We start from the raw sequence: 18,421 nt of genomic DNA, 5'->3' as shown, positions 1-18,421 counted from the left end.
TTTCCAGCCATAACAATCAACTTCAGTATTTTTTCAAGGCTAGAGAGTCATCAAACAGACAAAGAGAAATTCTTCAGAGTCTGCCTTTCATTTTTAGGGGTCTTACGGTTTTGTGGAGGTCTAGGAACTGCATGCAAATCTTATGTATGAATTTTCCAAAAGCGACTTTGTTTATCTCAATATCTTAGTGAACTATGTTTTCATGACACTATTAAAGTACTTGGTATCCTCTGACAGAACTAACAGTATGGTTACTGCAAAACATCAAGATGGAATCCACTTCAGACAATGAATTTACAAAAGATAACTAATACTTTTCAAGAATACTAAATATAATGGAATATGGCCAGTATCCATGCTATAAGTACTGATTTTAAAAGTTTAGGAAATTTCCTGGTTTATAAAGAATGATTTTTAAAGTGTTTCTATGGACAGGAACTATAAAAACTGTGCAAGGGAATGGTACACTGCCTATGCTAAACAACTTTTCCCATTCTAAAGCATGGGTAACAGGAAGAAATTAAAGCCTACTGAGGCACAATTTCTTGAATTAACTATGTCAGAGTTAGATCCAAATTGTCTTACCAACATTTATTATCTTTATAATTCTGTGAAATATATACTGGGTTATTGTGCAATACACACTGAAGCAAAGGTCACAAGAGAAAAACAAAGCATGAAGAAGAAACTCAATGCAGAACTTAAGTTCTGTACTAGAAAAGTGCCTAAGTCATGTGAATTCTGACACTGCTTCTTTAAATTTGCAAGGTGTCATTTTTTTCCCCTCTTCTTTCAGGTAAAGAAACTTATCTTGTCTCTTCTACTCACACATAGCCAAGCAAGATGCAAGTGTGGAGCTGCCGACAGGTGACAAATTAACAACCTGAGTTCCTCGATGCTATTTTCTTCTTTTAGATATTGCTTACCACTCCAATTGCAGTCAGTATAAAAGAGGAAATATCTAAGCATTGTTTAAAATGATGAAATAGAGAAAATCTTTGGGATTTTTTTTTCCTAGAAATGAGGATAAATTTAATTTTTCATTTCTTTTAAAGAATATATTAACGTAAAAACTTTAAGAAATGTACTCTTCACTTCAGGAAGACTGGCAGAATAGAAGAGAGAGGAGAGGAGAGGAGAGGAGAGGAGAGGAGAGGAGAGGAGAGGAGAGGAGAGGAGAGGAGAGGAGAGGAGAGGAGAGGAGAGGAGAGGAGAGGAGAGGAGAGGAGAGGAGAGGAGAGGAGAGGAGAGGAGAGGAGAGGAGAGGAGAGGAGAGGAGAGGAGAGGAGAGGAGAGGAGAGGAGAGGAGATGAAGAAATAGAAGGATAATATAAAAACATGTCCTCTATCCTTTCTGGTTTTGGTCTACCCCCAGAGATTTTCCTTATGAAGACTATAGACTTTTTAAAAATCTGAAGTCAGTCACGTCAGGAAAATTGTGTTCTCAAAATAGAAAGCAAATATAACAGAAGATAATTAAATAAGCTACAATCAAAATTATTTGTGCAAGAAGCAGAGTTTCATCTTTTTTGTACAAAAGAGAGATTATATGATCCAAATAATTATGTTCAAGAAAAATCTCCAAACTACTATCTATTTTATCCTGAGTGAATAAAAATTTTGTTTAAAGCCTCCTAATATTCTATGCCTTAGATTTTTTTTTTCCAAAATGTATACAAAAATTAACCCAGGAAAATAAAGTTCTATTATTCAAAGTTTGATCAAATCTGCTGACCCAAGGTTTTCTGGGTCTCAAAAGAAATTGCCATTAACTACACAAAACTAGTGTGTTAAAGATACAAGGTTTACACTGATCTTATAAAAAGCTCCTAATCTGCCAACATGGCAAACTGCTACCCTTTAAACAAAACACTGAAATAGAAGTGTGTTGTATACCAACATTTTTCTGTTGAAATTAAGTTATCCACAGCAGCTCTGGAGAAGGAATTATTAATTATAAAAGAAAAAGGAAAATTGGTGTAAGAACTTTTTTTTTACCTCTATAGCTCAATTGCCTTTACTGATGCTTGGAGTCCTTGCCAGCAATGCAACTAAGAATCTTCTAAAAACTTAGCATACAACACTGCAAACATTATTTACTTTGTTAAAATTACTCTTCAATTTATATCCATACACAGATGATTGTAAAGAAGACTGCTCGCATTGCTATTTTATATTTCAGATGCCTGGCATTCATACCTTTTAAATCACCACACAATTAGGTTTTCTTATTTAAAGTGATTTTAAAATGCATAAATTTTATTGTCACATTTTATTACATCTTCTGTAGTATAATGCAGAAAATAACATATTTACCTCTAGATAAAAAATATTTTTAACTGTGGAAGTGTTTCTACTTTCAAAAACTCAGCAGTGCAAGAGCACAACAGCTTTCTTCTCAGGACTTAGAACATTATTGTTGACTGGAATAGCTCCTTTCTGGCAGATTGCTCAGAAAAGACCTTTCTATAGTTTTTGCATTTCAGATATGGTTGATGATAACAAAAGGCTAAGTAGATTTTTCCCAGTAGGATCTGCTCCTTAGCACAAATAGTGCCTTTCTTGTGCGTGCTATAGCACTTTTTGACCTTCTAAGTTTGCTTTCCTAATTTTGTTTCTGATGCTCTTTGAAACATTGCTTCATATTTTTCTCTTGTATCAGAAAAGGCACTTTTTTCTCCTTTTTTGGTATTTGCATGTAACAGCATTAAGCACAAAGCATCTTCCTATCTGAGAAAATACTTCCATCTTCCAGAAAATCTTAATAATTCTCTATTTTTTATGTTTATGTGCATGAACACATACATTCACACATCTGTACAATATTTTGCCCTCTTCACACTTTATCTGTTTAGTTGTTGCTATTATTGTAAATGAAATAGTTAAAAGTGTCTCATAAAAAATAGAAATAACATTTGCAGAAGTATTGTGTGGCTGTGATATTTTACCTGGGAAGTAATAGACTAGCAATCCTTAAAAATGGGGGAAAAAATAAAATTAAAACCCACAGATTATAAGGCTGTGGGGCCACTCTTATGGAAAATGAGTAATTTTAGAGTAAAACAAGATCATCACTATAATTTCTGTTATGAAGAACAGAATTCGATGGCAGGTCTAATTTTCTAAAAATATTGATTCTTGTTATACTCCTGCTTGGGAAGTTCTGAGTTAAGAAAACTTCAGGTTTCTGTGTTCTTATAGATTTGCACATTAAAATCTCATCTGTACTTTTCCAATTAGAAGAAAAAAAAATCTATCCAATAACAGGTAACCTTTGAAATTTACAGCATATGTGGGATGAAAGACGAAAATTAATATATAGATGGCTATAACTTGCTTTCATTAAAATCAATATTGTTATTATTACTATTATGTGGATTAAGCAATACCTTTTTATTGTAAAAATAGAGGTCAGCAGAGATCTAACCCATCAGAAATCATAAGTTTGCTAAATAATGCTGATAAAAACAAGTGTAGGTTTTCATTGATTTATTCAGAAAGGAACTTAATATTAAATTCTAAGTAGTATGAAATGAACATTTTTAGATGTATGGGAGCAGACAGTCTTAGTAATGAAAAAATTCCTGATTAGATCCTAAAGTGTGTTGAAATATAATAAAAAAGGACATTGCAAGGGCTAGGGGCAAAAGAAAAAAAAACACAGAAGAGACCTGCTGTCCCACACAAAGGGGACAAGTGCTGAATGTCACCTGAGACACCTGAATGAAAGTGATCATTATAGTAAGTATTCCAATATTTCAGAGATTGATATTCAGATTTGTTCAGAAGATTTTATTATTTTTTTATATTGCTTTTTATATACTTCATAGAAGTGAATATGGCTTCTCTATTTCCATTCTCAGTGAGGAAGCTCAGTGTAGAGAGGATTAAATTGTATGTCAAAGACTCCACAGTCAATGATGGTCAAACATACTGAAATTTTTTTTTGTCTCTCTTTCTTTTATTCTCTCAGCACATACTGACCATTATTTTGAAAAATAAGGATATCAAGGACTTCAAGAGAGCCATGCAAGACAGAAAGGAAGAAATATTTCAGCAAGGGCTTAAAAGAATCCTGACAAGTGTTATATTCTTAGAATAAAAAGATCTCAAATTAAGCTTTGTCCTCTGAGATTGAAGGAAAAAAAATCCATTAGTAGACAATATGTAACAGAGATAGAAGATAATATTATAAAATAGATAGTTTTATGCATTAATAAGCTTTCAGCTTCTGAGTTTATCCTACATCATATTAAATAGCATCGGCTCTGGATTAAAAAACAAACCACAAATTTAATGCTGCTGAGCTGAAGTAAATGACATTGTAAGTGTCATCAACAAAACTCTTATTGGGATAGTTTGCACTTGGGTGGAAAACCCAAAAGTGAAACAATCTTTTAAGCGTTTATTTCGGGAAACACTATGCAAGTCGTCTTCTGTAACTCAGCTGGATAAATCAAGTAAGTGCTTGCAAGCACTTTTTGTGGGAAGAGATGAATTCTTTTAACATGCTGCACAAAGCCCAGGACTCCTGACTTTTAGTGCACATTTACACAGCTTAGGGATAAATTCTGAATTTTTAGGGTAGTAGTGATGCAGGTGTCTATGAATTCTTTGAGGTCTCCCTTGGAGAGCACTTGCAAGATATGTATTACAATACACTTTTAAATTATTGTAAATTCTTGTACAATGCTGACAAGAAACAATCCAAGAAATTTTAGGATAAAAGGAAGTAACCTAATTTCTACATTTTTAGTATCCAGGAATATATGAAACTGTTTGTGTTATATCATAAAGGAACCCACACAGCAAAAATCTAATTTTAGTGTTGGAAGCAAATGCATTTTTCTGTCTCATACTTTCTAAGGAAGGAGAGCTAGAAATTTAAGAAAAAACTCCAATCATTTTTAAAGCAATAAAAGTCAAAGAAATGGCTAGCTACAAAGATACAGTGAACAAAAGATTCTAAAGATGCTCCAAAATGTGAGTACAAGGTAGGATAGGATTAAGAAAATCTGGCACTTCAGAAAATGTGGTAACATCAAGGTGGGTAGATGCCATATGGACTGAACATTAAAATTTATATATGTCAAAAGAAATAGTCAGAATGAATAATGAGGTAGCGATAAGGACTACAAGGGTGATAAATTGCATACATCAAAACAGTCTCAATAGATCTTTTTCTTCATTTTAAACATGAAGTCCACATACTGTTATAGCTGGGGATATGTAAATGTTCTTAAGAACAAATACTGAACTTTACCACAATTCCTTTCTCTCCTTTTAGTTTTTACTAGAGACCCAAATTAAGAAAATATTAGATGGAAAAAAAAAAAGTCCATCTTTTTTTTCATTAAAAACATGATAAAATATTATTTTTTTGCAGATAGAAGCATCAGAGATGACATTTGACTGTAAAATGTAAGATTATAACGGGAAAAAAGATCAGGCACATCATGGCAAATTTCTGTGTTCTAGTTTGTAGATTGTACAGAAGGTGGGAGTTGGTTTGAGTGGCCCTGTTAGGATGGAAGTTGGATGTTTTATTCACCATAAGATGTTACATGCTGACAGCTGAGGACCCATGGAAGGAACACAAAAATAGTCCATTTGCGTAGATTTGAAAGTTTCCTTAAAGTCTTTGATTCATATGATTAAAAAAAATATTTGTTATATTTGCAACATAACAAATAGGACACCTTAAATACAATTAGCAAAAATCTATTCTAAATGTTAAAAACTATAACTGAACAAATGAAAATTTCCAATCACATTTTTACTAGGTTGCTGTCACAAGTCTAGACTACAGCACTATTCTTGCTGCTATCAGGAAAATTAGCTCCATCCAAGCCAGACCCAGGAAATTTTGTAAAAATAATTGTTTTCTGATTTTTTCCTAACAAGCATACAAAAAAACCCAAAAAACCAAAACTGGTTAATTGCATCAATTTGAGATTGCCTCTAAGCTAATAAATGATTCTTTATAATTTGGTGCATTTTTTGAAAACCAATGACTAATTAAGGCAGCACTAAGATAACTTCTATTCACTGGATACAACAAATGATGTGCCATAATTGCAGGGATTAGTTTCTTCTTATAGTTGATTATGTTTTTAAACATTACATTGTGTCATGTATTCTACATATGTATTTCTACATACTGGTACTGGTAGATGCTGAATTTTTAAAAGCAGGTAGGTTCTAGGAGACAGGTACAACATTTACTTTTAGCAATGGTTTTTCCACATGGAAGATATATTTCCAAAGATAAATATTCCTGTAATGACTTCTGCATATGCAAAAGAGAACAAACTTTACAATGTGAAAAAAAATTTACAGTTTAGCAAAACTACCTTTTTCTGTATTACAGCTGACTGGACTTAAACTCAAGTCAGGTTCCAGGCACTTTCTGAGCTAACGGGGAAGGTCAAGTAGAACAAAAGGATTTTTTTTTGTTTTTTTATTGTTGGTACTGCTGCTGTTTTTTAAAGGCTGGCTGTAATCTTGTGTTTCAGGTAACATTTGAAGGGAATTCTCATTTCTAAATAGCCCCACTGAAGTGGAAATAGTTTTTTATGAAACCATTTTTTTGCTGACAGCTGGAATTTGTTGTTCAAGAACTTTGTGAAGTTTTACTCCAGGTACCTAAGAGGAAAAGATTTGGACCATAAGTTAAATAAATTAGTCAGATTGAATTGTCAGCTGATGTGGGAAAAGGCATGCAGGAAAACTGATTCCACAAACAAGATCGTTTTCCAGACTGATTCTTTCTATATATGTCTGTGTCTACGTGTGCACACATTTATTTTGCATGGTTAGAAGAACTCACACTGAATAAAAATATTTAAATAATTTTATATTGGCTACATTTAAATGTAAAATTAGTTATTTATTTAATTTCATAGCACCAAGATGAAAATAAACTTTAAAATTGAAAATATTTTCTTCTTGAATTCCAAAATGCCCTGGCTTCAAAAAGTTATGTGCGCCTCTGAACATCATTTCAATGACAATAAATCTTAACTGGACTTGTGGAATGATGACAATTATCTTTACCTTCATGATTTCTGTAGGTGCCTTCCCACAGACACAGTTGGGATCTGTACTGCCTAGCACATTTTAAAGCCTGCAAACAATGGTCCTTGTCAGTTAGAGTACAGGAGTGGAGCTGAAAAAGGATGCAAATTTGGGCACATGGTGTATCTTGTAATTACCTAAAGGACTGAGAGTTTCATAGATTAGAGATATATATAGTGACTACATTTATAATTTTTTTGGTGGGAGCATGTGAACAGAGAAGGACTGAAGTAGAGAATATAAGTTTGATGCACTAAAGAGGACTTCACATTTCTAAAATGTCACTTATTTTAATAGTTGTTGCTCTTGCCAATGATGGTAGATGGACAAAGTAAGTTTCAATGCTATAAACTGTCTGAGCTGAATCTCAATTTTTCATTCTTTAGATTCCCTCTGGAAAAAAGATGCTCTAAAATCCACTATTTAAAGCCAAAAAAAGATGCAGAAAAAGACTTTTTGCTGTCTCCTCTCTATCTTTCCTAAAAAAATACTATTTTTCAAAAGCAACATATTTATGGACCAGAAGGGTTCTTCTTTTGGGGGACAAATATGAGGAGGGGGGAAAAAAATGACCACAAGGCTTCCATTTAGCACAAGTCTCACTAAGACACAGAGTAGAAGGCTGCAGTGAATCCCTATCCCTGTTTTGTGTGCTGTACCATGTAGGACTCACTGAAAGATTCCAAAATCCTTATTAGAAATTGCAGAATACTTTCTAGATCTTCTTTTCTTGCCCTGATACTACTGATCTGTTTCAGATTCCTCAAGCTTTCAAGCTGCTTCCCTATTTTCCCTGTACTATTATAGGCTTATAGTTTGATTACTAAAACTGTCACAAAATTTCTGCTCCCCTAATGTGCATTGTTGACTGAATTAGTAAAATATTAAATTGTTTCTTATCTTCACACTAAATCATACTATGTGAAAAATTCAACCCCTAAATTAATTCTATTTCTTTTGTTAATGTTTCATCTACAGCTGACACTTCCATTGTTTCACTCAGAAACTACTGAATAGAAAGCTTTTTCTAATTATGTAGGATTTTCGCAAATAATATCTTCTGTTTGATTATTTGCATAGAAACACTGAAAACGCTCTTACACACTGTCAGCTACTTCACACCTCTGTAGGGGCTTAAACTCTGGAATGAAATGTGAATGTACTGACTTACTGCTCCACATGGGTTTCATTTAAGAAGGTTCACAGGAATGCATTGGCAGCACATTCCAATTACCTCTTGAAGAAAAGCTTAGTTTTTGGATTGTTTTGTGCAAATGAATAAATGTAATTTTAGAAAGCAGTGCGTACTGCTTCCCCTATTACCGTACACAACAGAGGCATAAAAGAGAGAAAAAGCTCAAACAGAATATGTTAACTCTATTCAGATCCTGAGCCATCTCACCAGTAAGTCCATTGCTCATTCTTCCACTTGTTAGGTCAGGTAACTGTATGACATTTAAAACACTGCTCAAAGATTAAAACATCTAAAAAGTTAGAATTACTCCATTACAATGAGCTCATTTAATACTACTTTTGAAGCATTTTACAGAGTGTAGTGAAAGACCTTCATTTCTTCCAATTATCTTTTGTTCACTTTGATTTATGAACACACAAATAATCAGCCCTTTTGCTTCTGAGACTTCCAAGAATATATTTTCGTGAGTATTGTACAAGTCATCTTTCTGCAACCATCCCACATACTAACTGCAAAAGTCTATTTTTATGATAAGGAGTGGTATTAGCAGATAATTAAGGACAAGATCATTGGTTGTCTTGAATTGCTTTGGAACAGAAATAGCTCACTGAATAAAATTTTCTTCTTAGTAAATGTATAAGGACATATATGTGGTCACTGTGCTAAAAAGAGAGAGAAAGGACAGCAAAACACACGGACCTCTTTAGGGGAAAAAGGCCAATTTTATTGTATGGACAGCCTGTATTTAAAGTGTGTTACGTGCAGCTAGGACAGGACAGTAGTTCATTGGACAATTGGGAAAAACATCCTTGGGACAGTACCTCAGGATGTATCCCAAGGGAAAGTCACCAGGTGTTAATCTTTATTATGAATTCCATTCTGTTTTTCACCATATTATCACCCTGGGAGACTTCCTCCCTAACTGAAGCTGTAGTCAGCTTGTCAGCCTGGGAATGGACCTGAGAGTCAGGAGAAATTCAGGCCTGAGAAAGAATTTCCAAGCTGTAATTCCCTAGCTCGCTAAATGTGTGTGTTCACACATATATATCCAATTCTTGTAAGATGCATCTACATATGGAAAAAATCTTCAGAAAGAGAAGAAGAAAAACACCTTGGGATTTGTACTATTTATTACAGTGTAATAGAGCTCATCCTACATACTTTTGGAGGCATTGGTGTTTGGTAATTTTTCAACAGAACTAGGGGGAGGGGGAAACTTTTTTCAAGCTGTGTATACTAAAAATATGGGCATGAGAGTGTGCATGAAAAACAGTGCTTTACATTCATTCATTCATTCATTCTCTTGGTATAATTCAAAATATATTTACAGTGTATGCAATGATAATAGCAGGATGGGCTGTTTTTCAAGATGGGCAAGATGAATATAAAATTTCTTCCTTTTGAAATCTTCAGATTTCCAACAGCAAGACTGACCGAACTTCTTTCAGAGTTCTTTCTAACAATAATTATTACTGTTTTGTGTCACAGTCTCCTTTTCTAAGATAAAGACTAAGATCTGTTGTGCATTACACTACAACTAGCTGGCATAAGAAACTCATGAAAAGTCACAGGAAACTGACTTTCTCTAAACTCTGAGCTTGCTTAGTGAGAAAAATAAGGAAATTTATTTCTATCATGAAGGAATGCTCAGACGCATGATGCAATTCCTCCCTTAGAGTCAGTCTTGTCAAAAACAACAGACACGAAATTCTAGAATTAAGACAATTATATTTTTAAAGCATCATAACGGGATGCCAACCAGGTCTATCTGCAGCTGACACTCTGAGTACCACCATGGATTTGCAATCTGGAAAGATCAGTGGGACTCCTCTACACATTATTAGAGAGATATTTAGTATATTTTCACTAAAACTAAGAAATATTTTTCTTTTCTCAATAAACATATACATACACACACATATATGTCTTTACAAATGCAGATACAAAAGGATTACAGACAAAATATAATTTGATTCCTAATGGAGTTTGAGTGGAAGGAAATAGTATCATGGAACATAAAAGGGAGAGAGACACCTTCCTAACGTCCCAAAACTAACTGGTGCTACCAAACCTACTACACTTTTCTCCCTAGAATGATAGTTTATTTTCTTGCCCTCTTCTGTACACACATTAACTAGCCGACAACTATCAAAGAAAGTTTAAGGATAAGGAATTTGTCTATTCTTCCTCCACTTCTTTTGGCTCATGCCTACTTAATTGGTTTAGCTGCTGCTTTGATGGTGCATCACAGTTGTTCAGAGCATGTATGGTATGACTGCTGGTTATCAAAACATCACTCCTGATGCATGATAAGTACGAAAAGACATGAGTATACCCAAACATAACTGGTAGGAAAAATATGGGATAAATTTTTCTCATTGAAATTAATTACTGTTTACTTGAGACCAAAATTTATAGTATTTCTACTACTAGTAATTACCACTTTAGATATTATTGAAAAGTAAAAAACAAGACAAAACAAAACAAAACAAAACAAAAACATTCCTCTCTATAGCTTTAAATTATTTGCCTTTGCTTCTGTTCCTATGTGTCAATAAGCCAACCTATTGGACAGAATATTCTGTAGATAGTAATATACCACAGATGGTATCAGATGGTTCGTGCTAGCTGTTACAAAACTTAATTAATTTTTTAAGTGATATGCCTTTTTTTACTTAGAACTGCCTTTATTTGGACTGTATTTAGTTCTGGATGCTAATTTGCTAAGCCATGCATACTGATTTCTGCTCCATCATTCAAAATTTTAGTTTACAGGTAACAAATGCACCTAGCTACAGAAAATTTTCATTTTTCTGAAAGGAGTTGCTGTTGCATGGTCAAAGGGAGCTGATTTCTAGCAAAGAGTAAATAGGACCCTTGAGCAATTAACTACACAAGCTGACTTAGCCAGTAGGGTTATTTCCCTTTTAGCTGTTTTTTTTGCAATTCACACTCATAAATTGCTCCCCTGGTTGGTATATACTCCCAAGAATAATAAACTCAAGTTTTATGTTTGTTGCCTAACAGCCTTAAGAAACACATGCTGTGATTGAGTGGGGGCTTTTTTGTTGACTGGTGATATTAAATTTAATACACTGGGTTATTCTACATCACTACTAATTTGATGAATATAGTTAATTTTAAATCTTTCCCATAACATTGTTCACATATTACATCCCTATTTAAACAAAAAAAGCAAGGTACTTGCAGGCCAGACATTTAATGGAAGACAAATTCTTCAACAACTGATTACCATAAAGAGCTCTTGAAGAATACATTGGGAAAAAAAGCACCTTATTTGTCTACATAGTGGGTTTTTTCTTTTCTTTTTAGAAAAGGCACTCAGAATTAATAGCATTCCCCTTAAGCTCATTATTTGGTAAAACCAAATTGATTTTGTTCATTAAACCCCCCAAATCTATGAATTTAGCAGTAGACAAACTACTGCAGGCTTTTTGCCAGACCAAGAATTTTCTTTTGGCATTTTGGCAATCTTGGCAATTTTATCTGGCATGTGAATATTAAAAAATCAAACAACCAAACAAAAAACCAAAAACTTTACTAGGCCTGAATTTATGTCCGTGTTTATTATATATTTGCAGGCATTGTGCTCAATTAATGTAATACTCCTTTTTTATTCCTGTGTGTTTTCTTTAATTCTTTCATTCTATTTTCTCTTGAGTTGAGTTTTCTCTTGTCCTCATATAGGACATGTGAAACGACTCAGCAGCTGAAGGTAACAGGCAAAGCAGGAAGCACCTACTTGACCTATTGGTGAAAAATATCAACTTAAAATAGTTTGTGTTAGACAAGGTGAATCCAACACTAGCTTTGGACTGGCCCTATTTTTCTTTTCCCAGTCCTGATTCCCCTCCTAGTACGATGTTTATCCCAATCCATGGTTTTATTTTCCTAGTTACTTGAACATTAAAGTATCTAAATGTCAGTTCTGTTTAGGCAGTACTTCTAGTCCTTGCTAGTTTACAAAACAGTAACTTTTTCCCCAGAATACATATCTGTTCCAAATATAGCAGAAATATTTAATGTTTTTCTACGGCTGAATGTGAGGACTGCAGATTATTTCAGGGACACAACAGGAATTTGTTTACTCAGTTCAAGAAATATGGTAATAATGGTACTTAGAGTCAATTTATTATTCAGCTATATTATCTATACATTATTTTTTAAATTGCATATGACTGATTGTTAACTTAGTTGTTAGCTTAGAGTTTTGTAGGAAATTAAACAAAATATCTTTCATCAACAATGTCCTTTGAAGAAGCCGAATGTTCTTTGATACAGAAGACTAGATTCCTCCCAGGCACATGCAGAACAAATTCCAAAATCAATTGTAAAATCATCCTAAATTGCATGTTTTCACATTTAAAAGACTGCCACTCACAAAAATGTACTACTATAATCAGAAATTATATTCCTTTTAAATGGAGATGCCTATTTACACCTGTAATTTGAGAATTTTGCTAGAACACAATGATGACAGTTAAGATTATATAATGAAGGTATTCCTACAGAAACTTGAACTTGGAATATCAGAATAAACAATGGATAATTGTTGGCAGAGCTGGTTTGAGACAAAATGGATCTGTGTCAGCTTGCAAAGAAACTTAGAAGTTGTAAACATACAAACTACTAATACACATTAATGCAATACTCAGCTGAAAAAATCCTAGACTGCAGAATTATTCAATATCTAGAGGTAGAAATGTTACAGAAAAAAAAAAAGAAAATTATAGATCACATTCTTACTAGTGTATTTTGAGGACATAAAACAGATTTTTCTCTCTGAGGTGCTGGGGAGAGCTCTGCTTTATGCCTGTGTTAAGTGTGGTCCTGTTTTCCTCAGCCTCTCTTTCTCTATACCATATGTTCTTCAAACATATGTTCTTAGGATGAACACAAAGACAATGCTACATTCATTACATTCAGATAAACTTACCGGACATGGGTAATGATAAGGGTTGTAGCTGGAATGAAAAAGTCGTCCACTCTGTCAAACTGCTTTCCCACTGGCTGAGTATGGATTGTGTGATGAGAAACACTCCCACTGGCTTGTGTTATCACCTGCATAAAATATTATTATAAACTATAGAAGTACTCTTTAAAATTCAAATCTTAATCCAAATGAATAAATACAGTATTGCCTCTGTATTCTCTTGTATTGTCTTTTCCAAGTTAGCAAGAAAAGGAATGCAAATAACAGTGAATAAAGCTATTCAGCGTTACAGACTTTAGAGAACTATTACATACCTGACCATTTAGTCTTCATACTTATTTTTCCTCTCCCTCTTTTTTATTCACCCCCGAATCCATATTTATTTATTTACATTACTAAACCCCTTAACAGTTCTTAGTTTAAACTAAGTTTTTAATCTATTTTTAAACTAGATCTTAGAGTGAGATTAAATTTTTTAAGCACTACAGCCAGAGTGCAAAGATGCTATCAACAAATCCACTGGAACATATGGCTATGCATACTCCAAATTCTTGTCAGTCATGAGATAATTCGACATAGCACAGACATATTTCAGAAGAGCAAGCTGAACTAAGTGTACATATTCCTAAAATTGTTATGAACCATTTTGATTCATATCCCAAAATCTTGGACCTTCTCTGAAGCAGATGTTTATGGGTGAATAAAAGACAATTCCATATAATAGCCACCATGTTTTTCACATATATGCATTTAAGAGTGGATTTTTTTAAGAGACAATAAGGCAATCTTTTAGCTATGCTGTAATTAAAAACGAGGGTGAGGATGATCATTCGCTTTAAAATATGGTAAGACTGACTCAATTAACAGCTCTGAGGAGAAGTGGCAACTCACAAATTACCTTGCATGCTCAAAGTTACTAGAGTCTGTAGGTGCTGAAAAGATTATTTCAAATGCTACTAATTTTTCTTTCCAAGCTTCTCTTATTCTATTTCTTATATATACATATTTATTAAATACATAAGGATTTAATTCATTTCAGAAGAAAAGGAAAACAAATGAAAAGAAAACTGAATTTTAAAATTTTGATATAAGGTTGATCATCATAGTCTCAGGGGAATGCTATAAAATCAGGAACAGCAGGAACAGAAATTTAAAAAAAAAGTAGTAAGGTAAGTACTGCTTCTTGAGAAGTTTCTTAAGTGAGTGTCCCTAGGTTTGTCACTGCTCCAAGGTATGAGAAAAATCAAGGTTTTTGATATCTTTCATCTGAAAAAAAACCAATAAAGACAGAGTCTGACACTTCCAGAAGGTCAATATGACCTTAATGAAATGGAAGTATGTCTAATTAGGGACAAATATAATGAATAGAAACGGTTTGCTCAGTAGAGAACATGCTGCTGTTTTCAGCATTCCTTATCCTTCTATCAATTTTCCATTGTTAGTTCTGACTAAAGGTCTTGAAAATAATCATTAACTTTTTTGGTGAGGTCAGTTGTCTGATTTTTTTTCTGGTTACCTAAAATAATTTCTCTGTGCCTGCTGGGGTCATGGTAATAACGTTTAAGATAAATATGTAGCACATTGCAGTTACACAAAGGTTCAACCTGTTTGTATTTCCTTACATATAATCATTGTGATCACCTCACCTGCAAAGTTGGTGAATTCTTTTCCATGTCTCCCCAGCTCAGCACCCAGACTTGATCATGTGATTTATCATAGTGTAGTTTCACTGGAACAGGATCTGTACTCACTGCCTGAAATATAATAAAAAAAGAAACCCTTTGTTTCTGTCACATTTTCAAAGGAAACATAATATATATGCTTGAATTAAAATGATGAGCAGATATGCATTTCGAGATATTTACAGACTGTATTTAAGAATTATGTTGTCAATTCTTGAAGTAGCCCTCTTATTAATTCAGAGTTACTGAATTGCTGAAAATGTGTTTTTTATTCATTATGTACTCTAAAACTTAGTATAAAAACTACATTATACTGACGCCTTTAAGAGGTTGAAAACAAAGGTTTTAAATCAAGTACAAAACTACTTATATGCCTTCCCCGCCATCACTCTCACTTTACATGTATTGGTTGAAAAACTACACCAATTACTGAAAAATGGTTAAAAAGGGAAGAGTATTCTCAAGCCACATACTGGAATTAATGTAAGATGTTACTGCAAAAAATCAACACGATGTTGCTGCACCCAAAGCTGTTAAAATGTGTATATTTTGTTGAAGTAGGAAGGATTGTTTTCATATGTTTTCCAATTATAGTTGCTACTTTTCATAGACCTGTGATGAGAACCAAAGTGTTTTCCCTGCAACTTTAAGCACCATCTCCAGAGATCATGAATCTTTTAGATAGCTGAGCTCTTAACTTCCTTTGTTAAGAAATCTGAAGGATTCAGAGTATGAAATGGGAGGACAATGTATTTGATTAAGAGATATTATGCATAGGCTAAATAAACAGGGGGATTACTTCTTTATTTTTATCATTAGAGAGGAAAAAATAGGTGGAAATTGTTTTTCAGTCTTACCATTATGGAACTGTAAAGCACAGCTTGTTTATCAGCGTGTCAAGGAGAGTACCAGCTGGCTAATTAAGTGAACCTAATTTAAACTAATGATGTAGATCCTCAAGATAATGCAGTAATGGCTGGCTGAGACTGCTGATGATACTTAACTGTACTCCTGAGGTGTTGCAAGCGACCACTTCATCTAAGCAGAATTTGTTTTTCCTTTTGAAAATGGAAAATGAAGCCAGGTTGCACACCGGCTCATTTAAAATCACAAGCTACCCCTTGAAAAAGGTCATTTGTGTTTGATAACTTCTTTCTGCTACACACTAGAAAACGAGTTGTTTAAAATAATACTTGAACTGCTGTGTGGCTAATTTGTCAAGACATGTCAAATTTCCTTTTGGCTTCCCAGACAAAGGTCTGACCCGTACATGTTCTGCCAGAGGACTGCCAGCTGCGTTCAGAGCTGGGGTCATGGCACAGCCAGGAGGAGCAGAAGGAATTGCCTGCAGGGTCAGGCACAGGCAGTACAGCTCCCTAGAGGAAAGCTAGCGGCAAGAAAGAGTTGAGCATCTCGGAAGCAGACTTTCACAGCTGTTTCTAGCTGACCAGGCTGATCTGCCAGCAGCACAGTGAGGACTGAAGGACGATGACTCTGTTTACTTCAGCCTCTAAGTCATCCCACTTAGTGGTGTGCTGCTATGAAGTACTGCACAATTCTTGCTTTCAAGAATTTAAAAATGAAAGCAAATGCTTTTCTTTACTTTAGAATGAGAATTACCCGGATAAGTAAAAAAATCTCCCTCTATATATATCTCTAAAAATACAACATCCATGTTTCCAATACATTCCAGTTTAGTCTGCTATAGAATCCTCTAAAGTACTTATTTTGATAAATATACCTGTCATAAAAAATAAATCATCCTCAAATCTAGTTGTCACATATGTGAACACCTTTTACATTAACTTTCATAGTAGAAAGGAATAACATGTATAGTAGTACTTCAGAGAAAACACTGTAATAAGCAAAACCAAATAAACATTATTTTTACGCGGGAAACAGCATTTCTACATGACTTAAAGTCCTTTCAAATAAATTTTTAATTTTCTTTAGGGTTTTTGCACAGTGATGGAAGTTTCATTAGAGTGCTCTTGCTTTCAAAATATGAAATTATCTCCACATTTGTTCCCACTAGCCTTTTTTTGCAAGGTGGTTTCTTACTTTAGATGTAGAGTGGAAATGGTTACATGCACATGTACATGTGTGGGAATGATATCCTCTGTATTAATATGATCTTTAGGAAAAAGGCAGTCTAACAAGAAAAATGCTCTCATTTCTGAACAGCTGAGTTTCAATTTTCAAAAAATGATTTAAATCTTTATTTTACTCTGTGCTAGGCAGTACTCTAATGAAAATAGACTGGTCTGGAAAACTAAATTCCCTTCTGTGCCTCCTGTTTTTAAAAGTGTTTTTGTAAGTGCATATCATATGAATAGAGCAACATTTAATGGTTAGAACATTCTTCCTTCTTGCAAAAAATAAAGCTAGAAAATAAATGCTTATTTTTAAAAGACAAGAAGACAGAGTCATGCATGTTATAAGAAATGCTAAACAAAGTATCTCTTAACTTGTCACTAACTTCCAAATTAGCCTTACTTTAATTCTAAAACACATCTGTGAATCAACATAAGTTTTACTTTTTACAGTTTTATAATATACGTGAAAAGGTTGTGTAAGTTTTATGTCTTCATTATTTATTTGCTTCGTTTGCAAATACTTATTTTAATCTTTTTTGTTTGTCTGTTTGTTTGGTTTTGCTTGTTTTTTTAGTCTGTTTTGAATAATGGCATGGGTAAGCTGGACACAGAGGAAATCCCCCTGTACTTTTCCCATCTATTTGACTAAGCGTATCCTAGGAAATAACATTCAGATCAGTAACAAATAATAGAAATTCTACCTAGGAGTTCAAAAGTGACAGTAACACATCTGGTTTTATTTATTTATCTGGTTAAACTGTCCTTGGTTATATTGTCTTTCCAAAAATCTTTGTTAAGTACTGTGAAATGGCAAAATAATTTATTATGATTACTTAAACACCTAGAAGCATCAAAACCAAGACTTCCATTCCTGCAAAGTTTTCCACAGCTGGGGTAAATTTAGTTCTATACTCTCCTTGGTTCATAACCTGGAGAATATTAAATTAGTGGAAAAGCAATGCTATTCTATCCCCGCAAAAAAATTCCTTTCAAAGTGATTTTTTCCCCCCAGAATAACATGAAAGCTTCTGGAGTATCCTCATTTTAGCTCAACATACTGGCTTACTAGCACAGACTTAGTGCACAAAGCTCTTTGCTACACTTAGGGATTCTGTATGTACGTTTTTCAGCTTATTACAAAAACTTGAATATTTTTATGATAGAGCAATCTAACACCATTCAAAAACTGCACAATTATTTAACATATTTCTGGGGAAGGGCTGAACTTTTAATTAGTGGGTAATTTACTGAATTTTACTTTTTAATTAACATATACTTTGCAGTAAGTACCTCTGCACATTTTGTAATGGCAAAGTGATATATATTTATACATATTTTAAAAAATAAGTAATGCAACTGAAGACAAATTAGAAGAGCCTACCAATAAATGTATTTCATAAAACCTAAATTAAAACAT

The 18,421-nt window shown here is 33.7% G+C and overlaps 1 protein-coding gene across 2 annotated transcripts in view; it reads right to left on the bottom strand.

Annotated features, from left to right (window-relative positions):
• FSTL5 (follistatin like 5) overlaps positions 1-18,421 on the bottom strand; it is a 287,281-nt gene that overhangs the window by 15,000 nt on the left and 253,860 nt on the right. For both annotated transcript variants that reach the window (XM_014878572.2, XM_088163647.1), the window contains 2 exons: positions 14,873-14,980; positions 13,230-13,354 (listed from right to left, as the gene is read on the bottom strand). In XM_014878572.2, the coding sequence (XP_014734058.1) occupies positions 13,230-13,354; positions 14,873-14,980 (233 nt within the window). The remainder of the gene's footprint in view (positions 1-13,229; positions 13,355-14,872; positions 14,981-18,421) is intronic.

Source organism: Sturnus vulgaris, chromosome 4 (assembly GCF_052056855.1).
Source record: "Sturnus vulgaris isolate bStuVul1 chromosome 4, bStuVul1.hap1, whole genome shotgun sequence".
Lineage (NCBI taxonomy): Eukaryota > Metazoa > Chordata > Aves > Passeriformes > Sturnidae > Sturnus > Sturnus vulgaris.
Note: the sequence above shows the minus strand (reverse complement) of the source record. Positions and strands in the feature narration are given on the sequence as shown.